The sequence below is a fragment of the Apus apus genome, chromosome 13 (assembly GCF_020740795.1).
Source record: "Apus apus isolate bApuApu2 chromosome 13, bApuApu2.pri.cur, whole genome shotgun sequence".
Lineage (NCBI taxonomy): Eukaryota > Metazoa > Chordata > Aves > Apodiformes > Apodidae > Apus > Apus apus.
The window spans coordinates 16,174,860-16,194,926 of NC_067294.1; the positions used below are offsets into that span (position 1 = coordinate 16,174,860).

Below are 20,067 nucleotides of genomic sequence, written 5' to 3' on the forward strand. Positions count from 1 at the left end.
TGCCAGTCCACGGCTCGCTCCCCTCGCGTCCCAAAACACCCTTGTTCCTCAGAGCCCGGCGCCCTGGGCGCCAGGGACTCCGAACAGCAACTCATCTGAACGTCCCCTTAATGAGGTGTGGGGGCAAGAAGAAGCGGGGCTGCTTCATGCTGTTACCCCAAGCTGAGCAGGGCTGCAGGACACAGAAAGCAGGCTCAGCCGTGTGAGAAACGTTTGTCGCGCCAATGACAGCCCCACACGGATCCTTCAGCCAAGCACAGTTTATTTACATCCTTGCAAGAAGGGGTGACCTAAGCAAGCAGGCACACCCATAGCAAGGTGAATAACGGTTTATATTCCCTATTCCCGACGCAAAATTCCCTCCCCTGTTTCCCCCCTGGCTGGGCACTCCAGGGTTTACAGCCCATCCCACGCTTCAAATTATCCTGTAAGTTTCCCGCCCCTGTTGACACATTCCATTCTAGCAGTTTACTTTTTACCTTTTAAGGTAAAATGTTGACCATTCTTGCCCCCTTGGCTGTCTTCCCAATTAACAATCTCCTGGTGTCATCCTGCCCTGAGGAGCAACATAGAAGTAGCTTTGTTCGGCCTGATCTTGGGCCATAAATCCTTCTCCATGTTCAGATCCCCCAGATGGAGCCCAATTCAGTCCCTCAGTTTCTTGGCCCGTAAACCCCTCCGGGTGTCATTGGAATGTGCAGACATCTCACTTATCTCAAACAAACTATTATGTTCCTAACACTAGAATATATACATGTGTGCTCAAACAAACTATATATATATTCCTAACACTAAAAAAATATATATATATGTATGTGAACCAAACCCAACACTATGTTTCTAACACTAGAATGCAAAATCAACACTACATTTCATTTCTAACAGCCGCACTGAGGCCTCCTCCCAGACGAAGCCGCTCCGGCCTTGCTCAGGGCCCCCCGAGCCGGTGCTTTGGTGCTTTCACACCCCGGTTCTCAGTGTGTGTGTGTGTGGGGATGCTGGCGTTTCTTCCTTCGGCCGTAACATCAGGGACCCGGGGGGCTGCACAGGGCGGACCCCCGAGGGGCACCGGCAGCCACCCTTGTGCCTCAGGGCCGATCAGCCATTTCGCGTCAGGCCCCTCAGGGTGCGGCGCCAAAGCGGGCGGGCCTCGGCGCCCCTTCCCTGGCGAGACCGGGCCGGGCCGGGCCCAGGGGGGACGTGTCGGGACAAAACGGGACAGGACAAGACAGGACGGGACGGAACGTGACATGACAGGAGGGCCGCTCGCTCGCCGCGGGTCCCCCCGCCCGCCTCCATTTTGTGACGCCCTCCCCGGAGAGGAGGGGAGTGAAGGGGGGGGGGTTCGGCGGGAGGCGGGGCGGGCGCGAGTCTCGCGAGAGCTGGCGGGCTATAAGCGGGAGTGGGCGGGGACGGCGCTTCCTTTAGTGCGCGTCCGCCCGCAGCGCCGCATCCCGCCCCGCGTCCCGCCCGAGCAGGCCCCGCCGATGGAGGACAGCAGCATGGACATGGAGAGCATGGGCCCCCTGCGCCCGCAGACCTTCCTCTTCGGTAACGGGGCGGCGGGCGCGCTGCCTGCCCGGGCCCTTGCCCTCCGCGCCCTCTCCCGCAAGGCCCCCGGGCATGGGTTTTGGGGGGCGGGGGGGGGCGCGGCTGCGGGGCGGGGGTTTTGCGGGGCCCGGGGCCTTGTCTCTGTGCCTCAGGGGGTGGATGCGGGGCTGGGGGGTGGGGGGGGGGAGGGTTGCGGGTCTCTCCCGAGGGCCGCGGGTCCCCGCGTGGCGCGCGCTCCCTCCCCACGTGGCGCGTCCCCCCGCTTTTGTTCCCGCATCCTCCTCCCGTCCCCGCGGGAGGCAGGCGGGAGCGCTGCGGGAGGGCCGGGCCGCGGAGCACATGGCAGCGCGGCGGGAGGGAGGGAGGGCGGAGCACGTGGAGGGCGGCGGGCCCCGGCCTGCCCCCCCGGGGGGCTCGGCTGGGCCTCCGCAACGGGCGGCCCCGGGGGGGGGGGGTGGCCCGGCCCCGGGGCTGGTGCGGGGCAGGCTGAGCGGGGACGAGTCCTGGCGGGGATGGGCTTGGGGAGGCCGCGCTGCGGGGCTGCGGGAGGCCGCGGGCTTGGGCTGCCCCCGCACACGTGTTCCCTTGTGTGCCCCGAGTCCCTTGTGGGTTTTGCACCCCCCGATGGGAAATACCTGCGTCCTGACCCAGCTGCCCGGCTGTTCATGACGTGTTTTTGTTGGGTTTTTTGTTTGTTTTTCTAGGCTGCGAGCTTAAAGCAGATAAGGAGTATCAGTTCAAAGTAGATGATGAAGAAAACGAGCATCAGTTGTCTTTGAGAACGGCAAGTATTTGGGGTTTAAATGGCTATTTCTAAGTAGTGATGCCCGGTGCTGTGTGTAGAGCTTTAACGTGTATTTACGTTCATTTCCTTAAACTTCTTTTAGTCTCACGTGCTCTTATATGATGCTCTTTAACAATAAGTCCTTACTGGGGGTGGAGCAAACCCCATCACTTGAAGTATTTGCTGCGTTAATAAAGTATTTGGAATGTCCACTGGGTATTTAGTCGTTTGCAGCGAGCGATGCAAATCTGTAACAGTTTTTAAAGGAGTTCACAGTGGGTTAATTACTGTGTGCTCAGTGGAATTAAGGCCAGAACATGCACACTGACATCTCCAGTGCAGCAGTTCAGGGCTGCAGGAGCACAGGGGGAGGAGGGATTTACAAGTCACACATGAGCACATTTTAGTAGACTTAATTAGAAACTTTATTTAAAAAAAGCTTTTCTATATCTTCCCCTAACATAATTCTAGTGTTGTGTTTGTTGTTTTTTTTTTCCTTAAGCAGCTAATAACCAAATAAAGGGGGAGGAGAGTTTGATGTTTTGATTTAATGTCCTTGGAGTTGCCCTCTCGAAGAATGTGATTGGGAAACAGTCTTTCATTCAGATAATTAACTGGCTGCTTGCTGTGCAGGGTACTCCTGGAAATCGGGCTCCATACACTGAAATTTCTTAGATGTGTCCTTAAAACTTATCTGCTGCCATGGCTAGCAAGCCACCATGTTTCAAGGCTGTTGTGGTGGCCTGAGCGTGTTACTTTTGATTAGCAAAAAAATAAGATGGAACAACTTACCAGGAAAGGAACTAAGGAGTTGTAGCCTCTCTATTTCATGGTTTATTACTGTGTTTATTTAAATACAAAGGGATACTTGAGTGATACCTGGGAGCAAAGAGTCATGTAATTGTGGATTACTTCCTACAGCAGAATTGCTTCCTTCAGGAGACTTGTAATAATGCTCTCCAGACTTTTTCACAGTGACAGAGCACTTAAATATGGGCATTAGAGGTTTCTGAATCATGTGTCTTCAGTGCTTACCTTTTATGAAAATTATAGCCTGGACTTTGCAATGACTTAATTTGTTCTTAATTACAGTTTCATTTAAGGGCAGAATGTAACTGATGTGTGGATAGGAGAGGTTTATGTGGATAGGTCTCATATTTGAATGTTTGTCGTGGAGATGAAACTGCTCACTGACAGATAACTAGTTGTATGGCTTTATCCAAAGATCCTGTTTTTGGAAGATCACCCATAGCATATCTTGTTGGGCTGTGCACCCTTCGTGGGAGCTGCAGCAGACTGGGTGTATGCAGCAGTGATTAGAGTTGTGGGGGGGAGAGTCTTAATTCAATAACATGCCTTTTAAAGGCAAAAAATAATAGTAGAAATGGGGGATGAAATAACATGACAAACTGGAAATGTTTAAGAGGCTTGGAAGATCTGAGACACAGCTGCACACAGAAGGTGCCTGGGCAAGCAGAAGGAGTTGATGGAAGATAAAATGAGAAGGAAGCTACCTGGTGACTGGTCTGGGCACCTGATATAAGATTGGAGGTATAAAGATTACCAGGTGCATGTCACTTAGGATACAGATGTGGCAATGGAGAGGGGTATGAGGTACAGAAAGAACTGGAAATAAAAAAGGATGGAAACGAAACGGGAAGAAGGATCAATGCGTGTAGAGGTGGGGAGTAGGTGTCTTGCTAGTGATAGCTGAGAACAGAGAGGGATGGTCACTGCTTCATTACCTATTTATGGCCAGTGTGCTTTCCTTCAGAGTAGGAATTCAAACACCTGGTAGGATGCTTGCCAGACACTCTGTACATAAATTAATACTAAATGCTGAAGGGTTGCTTGAGCTGGTGGGTAGTCCAGCTGAACAATTTGGGGTTGTTGCTAACCCGTTTGGGAGGGGAGATCAGAGCCACAAATTCAGCTCTTTAAATTTACAGTAACAAAACTTGCCAGGGGTAGTGAATCCTGTATCCTGTTTCTTAGCCTTCAGTCTGATATGGCCTGTCTGGAGTGTTCTATCCTGCCTAAAACTCTGCTCTTGGAAAACAGAAATTGAAGTTGTATGCCTGCCTGAAGTGCTTACACCCACAAGCTTTCTTCTTGTGGGTGTTGGGAGAGGAAACAGAGCCTTGTTCACTTGTCTTAGGAATCATTGTAGTAATGCTGACTCAGATGCTAGAGGTTCAGAGAGCAGGGATTTTAGGTCTCTCCTATGTCTGCCTCTCACTCACCTCCCTGCAGCTGTGGTTTTTAAACCCTCAGAAAGTGCCAGACTCGTACTCAGTGCAAGGTATATGGGCAGTTGAGTTTTGAAATGCTCTGGGGCAGCAGCTTTTGCTCCATGGTGAGTAAATGCAGAAGGCAGATGTGTGAATGACAGCACTGACCCCAGCAATTCTTAAAACTTAACTCATCACTGAATGCCAAGTAAGCAGAAAGTGTGGGGTGTGAGGGAGAGGAAAATGGCAGGAAGGAGAAGGATCATGGCTGGAATTCTGCAGCAGTGAAAATGGTTGCTTCCTTCCCTCTAGGCATGTGCTTGTACTTCCCTTGGGCTGCTTCAGTACTGCGTGGACTTGTCACTGACCCACTTCAGTGCCATAATCCAGTAGCAAAAGGTTTATTTTTCACTCACCTCAAAACACATGCCTTGAGTTCACCTTGCAGGTGCCAGTGGTGCTGGGGAGAGAGGTTATTTGCTTGGGGAGGAGTTCAACAAGAGCATTGGCTGTCAGAAATCAAGGCTTGAGTCCTAAGATGCCCAACAGTGAATGGAGTTAGAAAGACTTGAGAATATTGGGGAAGTTCTTAAAATGTTCCATTGTCCTTCACAGGTTACTTTGGGGGCTGGCGCCAAAGACGACTTACATGTTGTAGAAGCAGAAGCATTGGACTATGAAGGCAACCCTATCAAAGTAGTACTGGCATCTCTGAAAATGTCAGTGCAGCCTACGGTAAGCACAGGAATGTGGAAAACTCTTAGAATTGAGTTTCAGGTGAGAAAGATGAGTTAGGAAAGGTTTTGGTTGCCTGAATTTTAGTGAATCTGTGAGTGGTCAGTGGGTTCGGACAAGTGTCAGTTTTGGCATGTGTAGTAAGTACAGGCTAAATAGGAATGTATTGTGTGCCTTGTAGATGAATTCTGGTCATCTGGAAATGATTGACTTTGGTTCAGATTGCACATTTCTTAAAAGAAGTGATGATGATGATGCATGTCCTCACAGTGTACACAGATGGCTTTGGTAGCAGATGCACCTATAACTTGTGTTGCTTTCTTTGAGCCTGGGAGGAGAATAACTTGGTTTTTCTGCAAGTCCCAAGCTCTTAACATCTTAGAAAGATGACTTCTACCCTTTAGTGATTGAAGAGCACACTGCTTGTCATTTCTGCCACTTGGAATGTAATTTGTATCCGTGTTGTCTGAGTGGAGCTGCACAATGCTGGGGGCAGGTCTGAGGATAATGTTCAAATTGGTATTGCTGCCAAGAGTAAAAACAAAAGTGGCTTCATCTGGCTGTGAGAAGTGTGCTTTAATTAAGATAAGCAGTGAGAGTATATTAAACCCTGTTGTGACTTGTTGGCCCTGATTTGACTAAACACTTCTGCAATATTCTGTCAGGTGAAAACTTAGTAATTACATGACCTTTGGAATCTGCAGATGTTGATGCTCCTGGTTGCATTTGAAAGGGCTGTTGGTTTAGCACACTTTGCATTTAATATTGGAATAAATTAACAGTGTGTTGTTTTTTTTTTCCTTAGGTTTCATTAGGTGGCTTTGAGATCACACCACCCGTGGTCTTGAGGTTGAAATGTGGGTCAGGGCCAGTTTATGTCAGCGGTCAGCACCTCGTAGGTACGTGTCCCTCTGGGCACTAGCCCTGATCATCCCCACACAACTCAGGGTGTATCTGGGACCTGAAGCAGTATTTCCTCTAATACTGACCCTCTGAATCTTTAATTTACACTCCTCGGAGAGGTAACTGGGACAAAGGAGTTCAGAGAAATATTTGCGAACCTTCTCTTCCCATTTTGTGGGCTCAATGGGAATTTGTCAGCCTTGCAATTAGAGTTTTCATTTCTCTCCTTAAAAATGGGTGTTAGTGTCTCACAGCAGAAAGCTGTGAACATCATCACTTGAGAGTGACAGGGCTGCCCGTAAAAATGTTTTGAGCTTGTGCTAAAAACCAGGGCAGGAGTGGCCTTTATGTAATAGTCTTTGATCTTTAGAGGAGCTCTTGAATGTATCTCCTTAAAAATGGCAAACAATTTATTCTTGTCTTTCTGTGGTTTCTTTTCTGTGAGGAACTTTACAGGCAGTGTGTGGAAGGTTATTCTCCCATGTTGGATGTCAGTGTAGTGGTATCTCCATACTTCCATATGTGCATTTCCTCCCTACTGGAAAAGTTCCTGATCTCAGTGGTTATTTTCTAGCAGGAATCTTCCTCCTATCAGCACCTCAGTTAAGCCCTGGTCTGTTTAGGTGTGGGTGATGCTGTTCTGTGTGTTTTTTACTATCAGTGTTGTTGTAAATACTCTTACTGAGGTGTGTTTTTAACACATTGCCATCACTTCATCAGCATTAGAGGAAGAACCAGAATCAGACGATGAGGAAGATGATACAAAAATGGTGAACACTTCAACAAAGAGACCAGCAAGTGGAGGAGGAGCTAAAACACCACAGGTATGGGTACTTTCAGTCAACTTGTATGCAGAATTTGCTTTCAGTTTGATACCAAATCTGCCTTTAGGAATAAGCTTGCTGTGATTTACTTAATATGTGGTCTGTTGACATCTGTGGGGGAGGATGATTTTGTACTTGGGTCCTAACAAGTACTCAATTACACAAGAGTATTTTCCAAAGCTTTGCTGGAGGGGCAATAGGAAAGCTACTTTGATGTCAGAAGTCTTGCCCACTAGTCAGTGTGTGCAGATTCCAGTGTAATGTCACCTTGCTGCAAGAATTTGAAGGCTGATGGAAGCTCTGCAGGGCAGGAGGGCAGGTTCCTGTGCTCAGCATGTGCACACAGCACAAGGGGGTGCTGTGGATTTGTCAGTAGCTTTGGAATTGGCAACTGTCACTTGTTGATTTTTAGCTAAATTGATGGAAGCCAATCTTGTAATTATGCCACAAATGGTTTTGGGTCAAGGTTGCTCTTAAGACAAAAAGGTACTGACTTCCCATACTTGGTCTTTTTTAAGAAAAAACCGAAATTATCAGAAGATGAGGATGATGATGAAGATGAGGACGAGGATGATGAGTATGTATTCTTGTTTTGCTGGTGTATTTTGAAATACAGGTTAACTCTTTCAGACTACAAGTCGTGTATTGTAACTAGATACTAAATGCACAAGCTATTTGAGGTAAAAAGCAGGAGCTTTTCTGTAGCTATAATCTCCACAGTATAATCTAAATTAGTGTTATTGAAATGTGTCATACTAGGTTATAAAATTTGGCTTCATGTAGTTCATTAACTCTTAGTCAATTTAGAATGTCTTTATTAGTAGTAGTGGAAGTCCTAAGATATGTGCCTTCAGTATTAAAGCAGCAGGGAGCATATTTAACTGCTTTACCAGTACTAAGTGGATTATTTGGCCATGTGTTATTAGAAGGTATAAAGTAGACTTGCTTCCTCTATGACTTAAATATTTTGTTGGGGGTGGAGTCTAATTCCTAATGTGGCTAAAGCTGAGAGTATCAGTCTTGAGTTACAATGGCTGCCTTTTTAATTGTAGCGATGAGGATGACTTAGAGGATGATGAGGAAGAAATGAAAGCACCAATGAAGAAAGTAAGTGGCATATATATATTTATACACATACCTATTGTCATCTTCTTCACCCATGAGGGATTAAACAGCCTGTTTAATGAACTCTAAAGGAAGTGAGAGTGGTAACACCAGATAGACTCAGTATGTGCAGCTCAGTTTATTCACACAGGGGAGCAGGTGATAACACCTTCTAACATACTGATAGGTGTTAATTTGACTGTCCTGATTTGAGTAATCTTGGAGGATTCATATGAAGACCCCTAGAGCTGAGGGGAGGGGGGAGCTGTGTTTGCATAACTGAGGTAGCCTTTTAGCTTTGAACTCTGGGTCTGTGACAATGCAGCAGCTAACTGAAGCTTCCTCTTCTGTGGTGTTGTTTTATAAAGGACTGGATACCAGTACAAGGGGTGACGGGAATTGGGCAGATTGTCCCTTCAGTCAGTGAGTTCAGACACAGCTATTTGGAAAGTATGAAGGGAGGGAGACTTCATGATTAAGCCTTTTTAAAAGAAGTTGTAATAAGACATTAGAAGGCTTCAGTGTGAGTGTGCATCATGCAGTGTGTTATTTACTTGAAACTGCAGCTGCAGAGGGGTGGCTGGGTCCTTAGCAGCACACATGTCTAGTTGTCAGCCTGGTAGAATTTTCTGTGTGACTGTTGGGCAGCAAACAAAATCCTGCTCAAAGATGTGGGTTGTTGGCAGTTCAGTTAGTTCTGCACGCTGTGAACAAGGTCTTTTTTTAGCAGCCTGCCTTTCAATAAAAGGATCTAAATGTGAGCCCATTGGAAAAGGTTCACTTCAGGCAGCCAAGTGCTCCAGTGTGGCATTCCATCAGCCCTTAAGTGCCATCTGGTGGTAAAAAAAAATTAATACAACTTAGAAACTGCAGAGGTGGAAAGTAGTACCTTTTATTTTAAACTTCCATACTTTGGCTTCAATTTTTATCTACATGTCTGCTGTTGAGAAGCATTCAATGTTTTATTTCACTATATGCTCCTCTTTCCTAACGAACTTCTGTAGTTGATAGAACACTATAGTTTTAAGGTCTGATAGAGTCAAAGTGTACATTTCCTGCCATCTAATCAAATCTGAATCACGTGGTCCTTGATTTATATAGAAATAGAAGAATCCAGTTCAACTGTAAACATGGCATTGGCCACAGACATCCCAGATAATATCTCTGTATGAAATGCCAAAGAAGAGGTAATGGCTGTGCTACAGAAAAGAAGTAGCCCAGATCTTGGAATCACAGTACCATCTAAAATAGTCCTGTGCAGCATCTGTTCCCAAGACCTGCGTGGCAATTTATAAGGAAAGATGTGATAAATCAGGAGGTTGTGCTGGCAGTCCCACATAGTTTTATGGCTCCATAACAAAACTTGATCTTGGTTATGTTATGATTTGTGCTGCACCAGGAGTTCTTCATTAAGAGTCCCCATAGCAGACTTTTTCTTTGTTTAAGTAATGGACACTGATCATGTTGCACAGGCAATGAGGATGCTTTTTTGTGTGATGTTAAATTGTATGCATTTGTCACCAAGTGTTAAATACCATGTTTATGAGCTTAAGATTTACTAGAAGTAAATTCAGTGCTTTCTTTTCAGCCTGTCCGTGAGGCTGCAGGAAAAAACATGCAGAAAGCAAAGCAGAATGGAAAAGACTCTAAGCCGTCCACACCAGCATCTAAATCAAAAGTGAGTGAAGACAAATGAGTACAACAGATGTTTATTCTAGTGTGGAAGCTAGTTTTCTTCTCCAGTGGTAACTTTAAATAATGTGCTAACCATTAAATTAGGTTTTTGTATCTTAATATGAAGGAGGCTGGGGATGCTGCTTGTTGTCCAAGAGGGTGGGTGAGAACTCTTACCCCACTGCAGTGCACCAGGAGGCTGCTGCTAAGAAGAAAGTCTCACTTAACCATTTGAGAACTAAGCTCAGTTGCTTTCTAGTTGTTGGGCTTCTTTATGCAGCTTTTCCTTGCTGTGTGTGCCCCAAAAAGCATGTGAAGAAGGTTGATAAAGCAGTGTGGGATGGGTGGCAGGGAATAGCATCTGAGGAGCTGTGCAGGTGTGTGCCTTGTATGGCAGGACCTAATCTGGCTGCAGTTGTGGAGTAAATCTAAGCCACTGAATGCTTGGGCTGTTTTCAGTTTCATTTCTGCTGGGAGAAGGAGCTGTGTAGGCATCTGCCCAGGAGCATAGGATAGTAGCTATGCAACTGTAGTAACTCCAGCCTTGAATGTTGCTCTTTTCCTTGTCTCTGTTTTAGAAGCACAAATTTAACTTGTGACTTTTTGAAAACTGTCTGAATTATCTGAGAGCTAGTTTGTTTATTCTGTATAAATACTACAGTTGACTTTAATATTATTTTTAGAAAACTTGCATACTAAGCAGCTTTGTGTGTGTACAAGTTCCTAACAAAACGAATGCTTTTCAGACTCCAGATTCCAAGAAGGATAAATCTCTAACTCCGAAAACACCAAAAGTCCCTCTGTCGCTAGAGGAGATTAAGGCAAAAATGCAAGCATCTGTAGATAAGGTGGGTGCTCAGGAACTTCAGACTTGTCAGCTTGTGTTTTGACACTCCCACAGATGAGAAGAGCTGGATGTTTTTAAGAAATGTGTACCTGTCACTGATTGCTGTGCTGTTATCGGAGTGTGTTGATGTTGAAGCTCAGAGAAATGAAGACTCTGTTGGTACCAAAAGAAGCCTCTCTGCTTCTGAGAGACAAACACCTACTTTGTTTTTGTATTTCCTCTGGTAGTGGTGATTAGGAATGTGGTATTTCTTAGTGAACTCTGTTAAATATTTTTAAAGAAATACAACAAAATCCTAAGCAACGGTTGGTGTGATATTTATTTGAAAGCTGCCTTAAGTAGGGAACACTATTTTAGGCAACTAGATTAAAACAGTTTTTCATATGCTGAGAATTGTTTGGTCTTAAGCAGTATCCAGCTTAGATACCCAGATGCCTGTAAGGCTTTGTAACCTCCAGAAGGGGGAGATAGGTGCTTGTGATATGCATTAATGAATCAGTGAAGGCCTGGAAGCGTTTGCTTTCTGAACTGTAGGTTTGGTGTTGGCTATCCCCTTTCAATGGATGGTTCACTTTTTGAAGGTCACAGAGCAGTCCCTGGGCTTTTGGTTGCTATCAGCTGTGACCGGCACTTCATGGTTACACATGAGTAGTATTAGCTGCTATTTAAGCATAAAAAAGGAAATGGCCTTTTACTTATAGGCTGATGTGGTAAAACTAGCAGGTAATAGCAGTTTTGTCCCTCAGACAAGTTTGGAAACCTGCAGTTCAGAACACCTGTATTGTAGAGTTGTGGTAGATGAGGACCTGAGATCTAGACTGAGTTCTGGTTTTACTGCACTAGCTGAGCAGTGTGCTTGCAGATCATGTGCTCATTTGTGGCTGAACCTGGTTCTTCATTGGAGACCTGTTTTTGGCTAAAGCCTGCACTGGTGTTGGTGCTATGAATAATTCTGGGCTTTTTTCATTTTGACTGAGATAAACCTTTTGCCTCTTACGTGGCTGTTCAAGTCATCTAAACAATTAAGATTATCTTACATTTACATTCTTCATGTTTAGAGGCAGTTTTGTCCCAGGAATAGAGTGGTTGCAGAGTGAGCAATGACAGCTTGTCCTCAGGATGGAAACGCATATCACCAATTTGTGAACCTGACAGTGATGGATGGTATCGTTCTGCTAGGTCAAAGTAACCTCTTGGATCTAGTGGATACTTGGGTGGGTTTTTTGTATGACTCAGAGGGACTGTGATTAGTTTTGTCCTGCTATGTAAGCAGAAGTGGCTGAGCTGCTCACATGTCCCTATGGAGGGACACAAAGACCAGATAACTGGCTTTAGAACAGACTTTCTGTTGCTGAGCAGTGTTTACTGGGGATGCTGTGTAAGCACAAAAAAGTAAAAGCAATAACAGCTTAATTCAATGTTTTCCAAGGTGGTGTTAGAGCATACCTTAGGCAAAAGTTATGTGTTGACAAACACAAGAGTACTTCAAACTTAGAAGCCTGGGAGGTTGCAGCTTCAAAAAATTATTGTATTATTTCATTAAAGAGTGGAACTGGTGTATGATGTAGTAAGTACATGTCAGCAAGCTAATAGAAAAGCATCAATACTTGACAGGATCCAGGAGTGAGACATAGTCCAAATCCCAGATTTTTTGTTGCAGTTTCAGACATTCCTAATGTAGCTTTTTTTCCTTTGAATGTAAAATTGGTGTCTTCTGTGATGTGCTGAGTAGCAGCTGAGTGTACTCTCATAATTGGCTCGGCACATTTCATTGATGGACCTGAAAAATGGGAAAAGTACTATTGATGAAGCAACTTGATGTCTCAAAGTAGTGTGCTGTATATTTTTGCCTGGAGATAAAAGATGAAGATAAACCTAGATCCATGATTTACTGAATCTGCTTTATGCATTTGACCATGTACAAGGACAATTTCAGAGATACAAGCAGATGCCTCTAGACCAGTTCTTTAAATTCATAGAAGTAACGTATTACAAATGAGTCTTGAAGGGTGAGGGTGAGATGAGTTAATTTTTTGCTTTAGAGAGCTGAAGTTGAAATCCTGCTTGTGAAGGATAGTATTGTCTCAAGCTGCTTGCTGTAGTAAGAATCTATAAATATGGAGTTCTGGTTTATCTGAAAAGCAGAGGGGTGTTGACTACAAACAAGGTTATCTGAAGTGGTGCATGTTGCTGTTATGTTTTTGGGCATGAGTAAAGATGCTTGTACAGCCATTTAAGTGTGTAGGCAGGCACTCCTGTGAGAAACACCTGGGTACTCTAGAGAGAGAAGCAAAATTTTAAACCATTTAAGTTTTAAAAACAGATTGGTTTGGGATGATGTTGCAAGGCGAGTTCAGTAAAATTCCATATGTAGTGTGAAGGGTTTCAGCTTCTCAGGTTATTTATTGGACTCATTAAATACCTGCATACACTAAAGCTTTCTTTTTTTTCAAAATAGGGTGCTACCCTTCCTAAGCTGGAACCCAAATTTGCCAACTATGTTAAGAATTGCTTCAGAACGGAGGACCAGAAGGTAACTGAATTTATTGGAACTTGATAAAGTCCAAAAATTTTTATAACCTGACTTAGGGATTCTTTTCCACTTCTTAATCTTTACAAGCTTTGGACTGTTTCAAAGGGTTACAAACCACGAACAATACTTCAAATTAAATAAATGGGAAAGGTTTTAAGGGTTTAGTTGGCTAAGATGGGAAAGCTAATATTTTATTACATTTTTCCAGCTTTTATATGGTTGGTAAATTATCTCTTGCTTACTAAACCCACAGAATTTTCCTTTTGGCACCATATTGGCTAAGGAAATGAGCTGTGGTTTTCCTTGCTGCTGAAGTTGGCCACCTAGGCCAGTCTGCAGTTGAGCCTTTTGTTGGGGAAGGGTGTCTGGGAGGGGGAACTGTTCTGATTGAGATGATGGCTTTCTTGCTGCATTTTCTCCCAAAGTCAACTGAAATGTTGTAAAAGGTCAAGCCAAAAGGTGGTATCAGGAAGAGAGTTTCTGAATTGGTTATTACTCAAGAGACACTAGGCTAAAATGTCTCTTAGCTTTTCCTATCAAAATTCCTTTTGTTCAGACTTTCTTCCAGTGACAGAATTCCTTATGCTTTCCTGCTTCCTTCAGTGGTTCTGAATAAACTTGTCTGATAGACAAATTGAAAGGTTCTTGAAGGAATGTTTAAAAGCAGTTAGGCTCAGCTACTGGAGTTGGTCTGACATTAGCCAGGGTAGGCAGAGTTCAGCCAATGTTTGCCTAGCTGGTCCACACCCATCCTCTCTCTTACCTTCACTGAATTCTTACTATGGTGACTTTAAATTTAACCTACTAGCAGAAAGATCTAATGTCTTTCTTTTGACTTGGTTTCTCTCTGAAAGGAATGCTTTTTAAGGGCAGTATTTTGTGGAGAAGGTGAAGATGGTAAACTGAAAATAATGAGAAAACTGCCTTTCAATTTCTAACTTTTTTTTTGTGTACACTTCCAGGTCATTCAAGCTCTCTGGCAATGGAGACAGACTCTGTAAGAAAAGAAAACAGTTTAAACAGTTCATTAAAAATCTGCAGTCTTATTTCTGTAACCATTATTTGGCTGTCCTTTTTACAAATGCTGAAAGAGCTTTCCCTACCGTGTCTGATAAATGTCATCCAGATTACCTTGCCAAGAATGTGTTGTCCAAAATGCCTGTTTAGTTTTTAAAAGACGGGACTCCACCCTCAGCTTCATTCTAAGTATGTATGGAATGTTTTGATAAGGCATGGTGGTGGTGGTGGTCAGACAAATGGAAATGGTGGGGAGACTAAATGTACGTGGAAAAAAAAATAAAATTTAGTATTTTAATAAAGTACTATTGTTTCTTTTTTATGGGCTGGGGGGAGTCTGCAGACTGAACCTGGGAGATAACAGGGCTTTAAAGTTCTCTTAAAAACTGGTGAGTATTTTAGCCACTTCTCTACCAAGTACACACCAGTCTCATTGATGTTGTCAACTTTAAAAAACAACTTAATTCAATGCCATGAGCTTTACAGCTGCAGAGCAGATGATTGGTGAGAAGAGTTGAGTGGTAAGCGGGACTGTATTCTTGTCTGGAAGTGACCACTAATGGTATAATTGCCTGAAACAGCCTTTCCTGCATCTTGATTTCTGACCCACTTCACTGCTCTTTGGTTTATGGTTTCTCTCTTAACAAGGGAGTTTGTAGGGCTTGTGACTCCACTTGTAAAAAGTAATACTTTTGATTTGGGAATTGCTGGCTGTGCTGTTCCTCTGCGGGGCTGCAGCCTCTGAGGCTGCCTCACCTAATTGCTCCTGTGAGGGTTTTGTGGAGGAGAGAATTCACTTGAATGCTGAAGGGTGTGGCTGGAGAGCTCACTGAGGGAGATCAGTGCCAGTGGATAAATGCCTGGGAATGATGAGGGGCTAATCTCCAGCAAATCCCAAAAGCTCAGATGGGCAGGTAGTCCTATCAGTTCTTTTGGTCTTTTCTGATTATTGCCTATCAGTGGTACAAGGGGGCTGAATTTAAACAAATTTTTGGACCATTCTTGGCTGTCATAAAAAGTGTAAATGCCAAGGTATAAAGGGCTCTTCCCGAGGAAGGAAAACATGGATATCATGCCTGGCACTGGCTTCTTCAATCTAAATGCTGTATCACTGAAATGCTTGAATGCTTTGTCTATGTGTAGTAACTGCAATAATGGTATGAAGTAAGAAAGAATACTTGAAACATTTAAGCAATTGTGTCTTAACTATTAAACTTATTTAATCCTTGCCATGTGTGAGAATCAATGCAACTTGCTTTATTTTTCACAGCAGAAGAATCTTGCTTGAGAACAGGACATTAAGGCTTTAGCAGGTTGAAGTTTCTTTCACTTGAAGGACTTGGAACAATTGGGGTCCTACAGCAGCTGCCTCTGCAAGACACTGTACAAGCCTTTGGGTTTTGCTGATTGGGCATTTTTACTGGGTGTGTCGTTTTTCTTCCCCAATTTCTAGAGGCAGAATGTTTGATTTACAAAATTGTCACTGGAAATGTGTTTTTTCAGGTTTGCTATTCTAAAAACCTTAGTTTCTACAGTTGAGATTCTGGGTGGGATGGAAACCAGTCCGTGTCTCCAGAAGCAAATAACTTGTTGTTGTTGTTTGGGGGGGAAATGTCAAGTAAAGGGCATGGTAGAAGAGTGCAACACACTGCAAGTCTGGTGTCAGAGATTCATTTAAGCTTGAGTGTAATTGCACCATGTGAAATGGCAGAGTGTAAGGGTTTGAAATGCCTGTTTCAGTGGGGTTATGTCAATAGATGATGTCACATGCACAAGTGAGAGCAAATTTCCCTGGTGAAACAGAGCTAATGGCACAGACGGGCTTATTTAAGCAAAATTGCCCTCAATTTTGGCTGAAACAAGTGAAAATTGTACAGTAATTTCAGCAAGAAGGCTATCCAGCCAATGAAAGACTCTGAGTATGACACTTTCAGAAAAGCCAGGGTGTTGCCTGTCTCCAGGTCACTGACCAGAGTGGGCCCGTGGGCTGCAGCTGTGCTCAGGACAAGGAGTGATGGAGCCTGTCTGGGCAGTGCTCGAGGGAAGTGTATTTCTGGGCTGTAGCCCAAGGAATAATGTGAGGCAAAGTGTTGTCAGGCTGCTGGTAAGCACCGTGAGGCATCTGCATCATGGCATCAAAAACGATAACTTCCCTTGGCCCTGCTCTCACTGTTTTCTGCTGGTTCTTGGGGCTGTGAGGAGGGGTTGGAGTGGCTGCCCAGCCCTCCCAAGGACAGTCCTCACCCCTTCCTGCCACTCATGGCTCCAATCACCTCAGTCCTGTTGGGAATGGCCCTCCCATGGCTCCTCTGGGGCTGCTGTGTCCTCTAGGATGTTCACATGCAGCCGCCTGGTCTTAAACTTCTTTGAGCACAGCCTGAAATGTTGAATTAAACTTGGTTTGAGGTCAAGTGTGGAAATCCCTCTTGAAGAGAAGAAACTAAATACCAGATGTGGGTTACTGAAGTCCTGTTCTTGACTTTCTGTACACTCAAAGCACATCTTTACTGTGGTAAGAATGGCATGATTGCAACAAAGCTGTGGTGTTTTGGTAGCTCTGTTGAGGGTTCTAAGCCCATGTGATCCCGGGCCTTGAGCAAAGAGGTACATAATGCTCATGCAATACGGGCTTTCTTACCCTTCTGGGTTCCCAAACAATTTGCCTTTCCTTTACAGGCCGATAGAATGTAGGTGCTGTCCCTTAATCTCTCCTTTCTTCGTGAATTTCGCCTTCCCTGTTGCAATATCTTCCTTTTTCCGTAGCTTCATTTCCTCCCATGTTTTATTCCTTACAAGGAACAGGTGGTGGGTGATGTTCCCTGAGCAGGAAGGGAAGGCCACGGGGCTGAGCAGGGTGTGTGAGCCCTCTGCAATTAACATTGTTAATTAGGGGAAAAGGAGGCCCCCGTGCCAGGGGAGGTGAGTGTTCCTGAAGCAAGCCATGACTCCGGGAGTCCCATGCTGGAGCTGTCTGTTCCTGAGGGACTCTCCCATGGGAGGGACCCCATGCTGGAGCAGGGGGAAGCTGAGGAGGAGTCCTGACTGAGGAGGAAGCAGCAGCAGCAGAGACAAGGGGTGAGGAACTGACCACAAACCCCATCCCCCTGCGCCGCTGGGCGGGAGAAGGCAGTGAAACTGGGGGCAAAGTAATTGAGCCTGGGAAGAAGGGAGGAGGAAGTCAAATCTCTTTTACCTGTGGCCATAACGGGTGAGTGAACCCTCCCTGTGTCTGCCCACGAGCTATTCATTGTGTTTTCTTTCCACGCCGAGGGGGTGCTTTGGTTCTCTCTTGCCAGCTGGGCCCAAACCATGGCGCTTACTGCTGGGGGAGCCCGAGGAAAGAGCTCGTGGCCAACTTCGGCCTGTCTCGGGGTTCTGTTTGCTCCTGTGAATCAAACCAGCTTGCCAAAATGTCCCGCAAGCCCCACGGTGAGTACAGGGCTCTCTGGTTTTCCCTGCGTGCGGGGATTGTTGCGGCTCTTGGAGGGGAGCGAGGGGAGCGCGGCTGGCGGGCGGGAGCGTGTGTGGGCTGAGGTAATGCAAAACACCGCCAGGATGGGTGGCGGTTCTGGGCTTCTTGCCACCCAGACAGTCCCCCGGGGGCTAAGTTCATGCTGGAATATGCTCTCTTGTCCTCTCCTTCTCTAGAAATCCTACCCAGATACCCCGAGCATGTCCTGTCTCCTTCCAGCGTGCCATTACTCACTAACAGACTCTCAACTTTCCCTTCCCTCCTTCCCCGTGGAACATGCACATAGATCCTTATCCCTCTTGCTGTTTTCCCAAAGGAGAATTAAAGACAGGATCCTACTTATGAAATGTCATAGAAAAAGCTGCAAATGAATTGGGTGGTTTGGAGCTAAGTGTTAGATGGAGAGCCTTTAATTCCTGGCCTTGTCTAGTGGGCAGTAGGTCCTTGGCAAGCAGCAGTGAGGCAGTTGTGTTAAGTGAGGTTTGGAGGTTTTGTGATCTGGTATTTATTATGGGTTGCTGTGTTTGAATCCTGGCCCTTGTAATCCCACCAAAATCACAGAAGCATCATAGTTGGAAAGGACCTCTGAGATCACTGAGTCCATCTATCAACGTGACCTCGGCCACTAGAAGCGTGCCCTGTAGGGCCACATCTAAATGTTTCTGGAATATCTCCAAGGATGGTGACTTAACCAGCTCCCTGAGCAGGCTGTTCCAGTGTAGGAATTGTATGTGCGTATGGCCTGAGGTCATGGATGGGGATGACACTTGCTCTGCTCCTTCTTCTCCCCTTGCACCACTTCTTCAAGCTCTCCCTAACTAAGCCAGAAGAGTCTTTATAGGAAAATTACCTAGGAAAAAACAGAGACCAAGAAAGGGCAATTAATTAAGAGGAAAAAGGTGGTTTAGGGTCAAAAGTGAGATGTGGAAAAATGGAGCACCCAGTGAGGTGCTCAGCAAGGGACCTTTAACGCTGCCTGCCACTCCCAGAGGTGGCCACGCAGGCAGTGATGTGCTGCTGCCCAGAGACTTGCCCAGTCAGGGAATGGAAATGGCAAAAGAAGGGAACATAATTAGGCTGCTCAAAACAGAGTTGATGTGCCTGGTTCATCAGACTCAGTGGTTTATGCTGGTGCTAGAAACAATACTGAAGGCAGTTCTGTGAAAGGGTGCTGCGGTCTCACTCAAGATCCCTTCAACTAATTTCTGGGGCTCTAAGCTTGCTGAGCCCCATTCAGTTCTCTTGGCTTGTCTGATACTTAAGGGAAAATAGGTTCCTTTTGAATGAAGATACAAGTTTTCAAAGCTATTTTCAAATTAAGCCTGAGGGGTTTTCAAATTTATATATATATATAAACAACTGCAGGGAGAGCTGAAGGCCTATAGTAGCTTGTTGAGGTACTTGATGTCCTACTGCCATGTCCACCTTCATGCCTGAGTCATGTCCCTTTTCCCATTACTCCTTAGTCCTTTGGGACTCCTTGTCCCAAAGCTTGTAGCTGTGATGTTTTCCCAAGAATGTCCTTGATGAGAGGCTTCTAGTGACACAGATCACCCTGTGTTGAGGCAGTAGATGGTATCCCAGTGTTGCTCGGACTGTTCGAGGCTCACCTTGAGTTCCTCCAAGTTGCTCACTTAGTTGTGCCATCACAGAGGACACTGATGGGCACTGAGAAGTCCAGGACATCACCAGCTGATCAGTGCCTGCAGCTGTGTTTGCATCAACCCCAAACTGCCCCAGGGGTGGCACACGTCAGCTGTGGGGACACGTGTGGTCGTGCAGCCCCCACGTGAAGTCCTGCTTGTGGGACAGCACCCGTGGCAGTGCAGGGGCAGTTGGGCAGGAGCCTGGGAGGGTGGCATGGGGAGGGGTTGGCTGCCCCAGAGAAGAGGCTCTGCAGATGGGCAGTTAGATGGTGACTTGCTGGAGACAGCTTAATTCAGGAGACTTCAGTCCAAGATGTTTATGTTTAAGAGCTGTCAAGCTGAAAAGCTCCAAGTTAAGGAAATACTACGTTTTGAAGCTTAACAGCTCGTGATTTATTTTTTTATATTTTTAGGGAAAATGAAACCATGGAGGAATATAAATCCAAGAAGCCAAGCCCTAGGATTTAATGCAGTGCTGCAAAGGCTGGGAAGAGGAATTTCCCACTGGTTTGGGTAGGGTTGTCTGCAGATGTTTGCCTCTTCTTGCCCTCCCTTCAAAAGCACTCGGGCAGCTGCCACATGCTTCCAGAGAGGAGCTGCAATGCTCCTGGGTGGTGGGACCAAGGAAAGCCCATGGGCATCCTTCCTGTGCAGGGCAGGCAGGACACCAGGGTACTGGAGGTGGGCTACCTGGGAGAACAGGCTATCAAACTAGTCCATTGGTCTCTGCTTTGGCTGGAGGTGCC

At 45.6% G+C, this 20,067-nt stretch overlaps 1 protein-coding gene across 1 annotated transcript; it reads left to right on the forward strand.

Annotated features, from left to right (window-relative positions):
- Positions 1-1,406: 1,406 nt before the first annotated feature.
- Positions 1,407-14,508, forward strand: NPM1 (nucleophosmin 1). The gene is made up of 11 exons (XM_051631112.1): positions 1,407-1,551; positions 2,256-2,335; positions 5,182-5,301; positions 6,107-6,200; positions 6,925-7,028; positions 7,547-7,605; positions 8,081-8,135; positions 9,721-9,810; positions 10,553-10,654; positions 13,112-13,186; positions 14,149-14,508. Exons 1-11 carry the CDS (start codon positions 1,488-1,490, stop codon positions 14,185-14,187), a joined length of 882 nt encoding a protein of 293 aa, XP_051487072.1. The 5' UTR covers positions 1,407-1,487; the 3' UTR covers positions 14,188-14,508.
- The last annotated feature ends 5,559 nt before the right edge of the window (positions 14,509-20,067 follow it).